General features: G+C 38.1%; 1 protein-coding gene across 5 annotated transcripts in view; it reads right to left on the bottom strand.

Annotated features, from left to right (window-relative positions):
• The window catches only part of UNC13B (unc-13 homolog B), a 220,767-nt gene that overhangs the window by 160,803 nt on the left and 53,964 nt on the right, over positions 1-6,000 (bottom strand). For all 5 annotated transcript variants that reach the window (XM_019809869.2, XM_002929194.4, XM_034664078.1 and 2 more), the window contains exon 3: positions 4,813-4,912. In XM_019809869.2, the coding sequence (XP_019665428.1) occupies positions 4,813-4,912 (100 nt within the window). The remainder of the gene's footprint in view (positions 1-4,812; positions 4,913-6,000) is intronic.

Here is a 6,000-nt window from a genome sequence, read left to right as displayed (position 1 = left end):
GAGATTATTAAAATTATGAGTGAAAAGGGAGAGGTCACGACCAACAACAATGAAATTGGAAGGATTATTAGAAACTTTTATCAACATCTACATGCCAATAAATTAAGCAATCTGGAAGAGATGGAGGCCTTCCTGGAAACCCATAAACTACCAAGACTGAAACAGGAAGAAATAGATTTCTTAAATAGGCCAATTAACTATGAAGAAATTGAGTCAGTGATAAACAACCTTCCAAATAATAAAACTCCAGGCCCAGACGGTTTTCCTGGGGAATTCTACCAAACATTCAAAGAAGAAATAATACCTATTCTCCTAAAGCTATTTCAAAAAATAGAAACAGAAGGAAAGCTACCAAACTCATTCTATGAGGCTAATATTACCTTGATCCCCAAACCAGGCAAAGACCCCCTCAAAAAGGAGAATTACAGACCGATTTCTCTAATGAATATGGATGCCAAAATCCTCAACAAGATCCTTGCTAATAGAATCCAACAGTACATTAAAAGGATTATCCATCATGACCAAGTGGGATTCATACCTGGGATGCAAGCATGGTTCAACACTCGCAAATCAATCAATGTGATACATCATATCAACAAGAAAAGACTCAAGAACCATATGATCCTCTCAATTGATGCAGAAAAAGCATTTGACAAAATACAGCATCCTTTCCTGTCTGATTAAAACCCTTCAGTAGGAATAGAGGGTTCATTTCTCAAGCTCATAAAAGCCATCTATGAAAAGCCTACAGCAAATATTATTCTCAATGGGGAAAAGCTGGAAGCCTTTCCCTTAAGATCAGGAACACGACAAGGATGCCCACTCTCGCCACTATTATTCAACATAGTACTAGAAGTCCTTGCAACAGCAATCAGAAGACAAAAAGGGATCAAAGGTATCCAAATCGGCAAAGAAGAAGTCAAACTGTCTCTCTTTGCAGATGACATGATACTCTATATGGAAAACCCAAAGGAATCCACTCCCAAACTATTAGAAGTTATAGAACAATTCAGTAAGGTGGCAGGATACAAAATCAATGCCCAGAAATCAGTTGCATTTCTATACACGAATAACGAGACTGAAGAAAGAGAAATTAGGGAATCCATCCCATTTACAATAACACCAAAAACCATGCGTTACCTTGGAATTAACTTAACCAGAGACGTAAAGGACCTATATGCTAGAAACTATAGATCACTTTTGAAAGATATTGAGGAAGACATAAAAAGATGGAAAAATATTCCATGCTCATGGATTGGAAGAATTAACATAGTTAAAATGTCCATACTACCCAGAGCAATCTACACTTTCAATGCTATCCCGATCAAAATACCGAGGACATTTTTCAAAGAACTGGAACAAATAGTCCTTAAATTTGTATGGAACCAGAAAAGGCCCCGAATCTCCAAGGAACTGTTGAAAAGGAAAAACAAAGCTGGGGGCATCACAATGCCGGATTTCGAGCTGTACTACAAAGCTGTGATCACAAAGACAGCATGGTACTGGCACAAAAACAGACACATCGACCAATGGAACAGAATAGAGAACCCAGAAATGGACCCTCGGCTCTTTGGGCAACTAATCTTTGATAAAGCAGGAAAAAACATCCGGTGGAAAAAAGACAGTCTCTTCAATAAATGGTGCTGGGAAAATTGGACAGCTACATGCAAAAGAATGAAACTTGACCACTCTCTCACACCATACACAAAAATAAACTCCAAATGGATGAAAGACCTCAATGTGAGACAGGAATCCATCAAAATTCTAGAGGAGAACATAGGCAACAACTTCTATGACATCGGCCAGAGCAACCTTTTTCACGACACATCTCCAAAGGCAAGAGAAATAAAAGATAAAATGAACTTATGGGACTTTATCAGGATAAAGAGCTTCTGCACAGCCAAGGAAACAGTCAAAAAAACTAAGAGACAGCCCACGGAATGGGAGAATATATTTGCAAAGGACACCACAGATAAAGGACTGGTATCCAAGATCTACAAAGAACTTCTCAAACTCAATACACGAGAAACAAATAAACAAATCATAAAATGGGCAGAAGATATGAACAGACACTTTTCCAATGAAGACATACAAATGGCTAACAGACACATGAAAAAATGTTCAAAATCATTAGCCATCAGGGAAATTCAAATCAAAACCACACTGAGATACCACCTTACGCCAGTTAGAATGGCAAAGATAGACAAGGCAAGAAACAACAATTGTTGGAGAGGATGTGGAGAAAGGGGATCCCTCCTACATTGTTGGTGGGAATGCAAGTTGGTACAGCCACTCTGGAAAACAGTGTGGAGGTCCCTTAAAAAGTTAAAAATTGAACTACCCTATGACCCAGCCATTGCACTACTGGGTGTTTACCCCAAAGATACAGACGTAGTAAAGAGAAGGGCCATATGCACCCCAATGTTCATAGCTGCATTGTCCACAATAGCCAAATCATGGAAGGAGCCGAGATGCCCTTCAACAGATGACTGGATTAAGAAGTTGTGGTCCATATATACAATGGAATATTACTCAGCTATCAGAAAGAACGAGTTCTCAACATTTGCTGCAACATGGACGGCACTGGAGGAGATAATGCTAAGTGAAATAAGTCAAGCAGAGAAAGACAGTTATATGATTTCTCTCATCTATGGAACATAAGAACTAGGAAGATCAGTAGGGGAAGAAAGGGATAAAGAAAGGGGGGTAATCAGAAGGGGGAGTGAAGCATGGCAGACTATGGACTCTGAGAAACAAACTGAGGGCTTCAGAGGGGAGGGGGGTGGGGGAATGGGATAGACTGGTGATGGGTAGTAAGGAGGGCATATATTGCATGGTGCACTGGGTGTTATACCCAACTAATGAATCATCGAACCTTGCATCAGAAACCAGGGATGTACTGTATGGTGACTAACATAATGTAATAAAAAAACATTAAAAAAAAAAAACAAGTGAACAGTCACATTTAAAATTTAAAAATTCTCTAAGCAAAATAATTTAAATGGGTGAGTCTTCATCATAGTTGATTAAAACTATTTAGTATATGGACTATTAAAAAAATAAATAAAGAGGAAGTGCTATGGGAAATTGGAAAATAAACACATAATAATAAAGCTAATTACGCTGATAAGAGGCTACAGAAGATCGCTAGGTTTCACACAACGGGAACAGTTATAACAGTAAGTGATTATTACTGCCAGTTGGAAGTCAGAAGGAAGTAGGACTGCTGGATTTTATATGCCAAATAACCATGGGAAGAGACCTGAATAAACCACTCATAGCTAACTATGCACAGCACAGGTATAGAGAAAGAAACACATAGTCTCACTCTCACGTCACTGTAACTGAGAAAGGGAATGAATGAGGTTTACAATCTTGAGAGAGAGGCAACCAGTGAGAAACGTGACAACAATGGCCCTTTTTCTCCCTGAAGCCCCAGTTCTCTCTCAGCTTCCTGCTTTTCCTTCTATCTGTTTGTTCATTCCTTTTTAGCCCACTCTGTCCCGCTTTAAATGCTGGTGCCCTTCCAGGCTTTACCCCAGGGCCTGTTCTCAATTTACTCACCATCTCTCTAAGCTTCCTCATCTACGCCTACAGCTCCAACTGACCAAAATAGTTCTCCAACGCTGACTTCTTTCCCGAGTGCCAGATTCAAGTTCCTAACTATCTTCTGTACCTCTCTTCCTACTGGTCCTGTAAGAACCTCAAATATAACTTTTTCCATAACTGATCTTATCATGTCCCCTATCCTAATGAGTAACACAATACCTACCCAATCATGCAAGACTATTCTACCTCCTTAACACCTTCTTTCCATCCTTTTCTATCCCTTCTGCTACTGTCTCATTAGCCCAGCCACTCATAATCTTACCTTTAAACTATTTATAATCTAGTTTCCTAAATGGTACTATAAGCAGCAATATATTAAAAGCCCAAAGGATTGAAATGTATCTACATGAAAATAATCATCCCTTTCGCCTCTGAGATGCACTACAAAACTTGTAAAGCAATTTCACTTCCACTTCAAAACTCACAGCAATTTTAATACATTTTCTTGTTTGACCCTCCTGCCTAACTTCCCAGAAAACAAGCATAACCGTGTAAGAAAGATAGATCTTTACAGGTAAAGTAAATGGCACTCAGAGAAGCTCAATGATTTGTGTAGCCCTTCAAAATGACATTCTACATTTTCTCCCCTTTTCTAGAGCAGAAAAAAAAAAAAAAGCCTGAAATTTTAGAGGAAAAAAAGAAAGTGTCAAATTTTTAAAGCCAGAGCTTACAATAATATACTATGTTTTATGTCATATCTAAGAAATTCTAATGGTTACTCATTTTTATTAATTAGAAGAAGGTAGGACATTTCACTCCATAAAGCAAAAGGATTTTAAGCACAGAAATCCTCATCTTCTAAAGCAGGTAACCTGCTTATACACACACACATACACTCTCTCTCTCTACACACACACACACACACACACACACACACACACACGAGCGCACATAACACATTCCTTCAAGGAGCCTTCTGAGAATTGAAGCAAGATTTAAATTATGTTTAATATCATGCTAAATACATTGTACTATATCCTAATTCTGACCACTGGGAAAATCTGACTAGGCAGTATATTTACCCACGTAAATGAATTGGGAGTTTACTTGCATTCGTATTTCACATAATGTAGAATCAATTACAAATCCAGGAGAGAACAAAACCGCAGATGTACTTCACCCCTCCCTACCCCTCACTTGTTTCTGTAACTCTGTAGTTTTCATAAAGAATATTGTAGGCAGCTGCTGTTGCAAAGTACTTACAACATAAAATCTTGTTCCCAAGAAGGCTGATCACCACGAACTGCTACAGTTGTGCTCTTCACATTCTGCACTTTCAGGGTCACATATGTATTAAATTTATCTTTTAAAAAATGCAAAAAAATGCAAAATGAAGATGCAATACTTAGTACTCAGATTGTTAATCAATCTCACAAAGTCTTTTGAACTGAGAAACCCAAAGTAAAGTATCATATGTTGAAGAAAAAACAAAACTATATATTGTACTATATGGCATCATTCTATGCATACAGAGCTGTAAAAAAAATTATAAAACACATCCTATTCTCAAAAGCATAAGCTATAATAGTTTTTCAAATTTTAGAAATACATATTTGACCCTATAGACACACATACACACAAATAAAAACCAAAGCTTCATGAAATACAAGATATGATACATTGATATTTCCTGTTCTAATTTATTTAAACTATTAAAACATTAATCATAACCAACTGAATTGATTTTATAGCCTATCTTCACTTTGAAGAAAACAAATCTAATTGATCTAGTAGAAAAGATAAGATACATAAATTAACAAAATAAAGAAATAAGTACCATAACAGAAAGAGAAAAAATGGTAAAGGATTGCAGGAGAGGAAAGGGTTACCTCTAGCTATGGACAGGGACAAAAATTGAGAAAAAATCCTGATAAAGGAAAGGGATTCCGAGCTTGATCTATTCGGGCTGGCCTAAACCACAACTTACATAAAAGCAATATTGGGGCACCTGGGTGGCTCAGTCTGTTGAGCATTCTACTCTTGATTTCAGCAGGTCAAATTGAGGCCCCCCCTCCACCCACAGGCTCCCCACTCAGCAGGAGTCTGCTTAGGATTCTCTCTCCCTCTCTCTCTCTGCCCCTCCCCCTCTGTGTGGTCACTCTCTCTCTCAAATCTTTTTTTTAAGATTGATTGATTGATTGATTTGAGAGAGAGAAAGAGAGAGCACAAGCAGGAGGGACAGAGAGAGAGAGAATTTCGAGCACACTCCATGCTGAGCACAGAGCCCAACACGGGGCTTGATTCCAGGACCCCGAGATCATGACACCAACCAAAACCAAGAGTTGGTGGCTTAACTGACTGAGCCACCCGGGCACCCCTCAAATAAATAAATCTTAAAAAAAAAAAAAAAAGCAATATTATCACAGAGTTGGGAAAAGAAGATTCTTTAAC

The sequence above is a fragment of the Ailuropoda melanoleuca genome, chromosome 7 (assembly GCF_002007445.2).
Source record: "Ailuropoda melanoleuca isolate Jingjing chromosome 7, ASM200744v2, whole genome shotgun sequence".
In the NCBI taxonomy this organism is placed as follows: domain Eukaryota; kingdom Metazoa; phylum Chordata; class Mammalia; order Carnivora; family Ursidae; genus Ailuropoda; species Ailuropoda melanoleuca.
The sequence above is the reverse complement of the archived record's forward strand: the minus strand, read 5'-3'. Positions and strand labels throughout refer to the sequence as shown.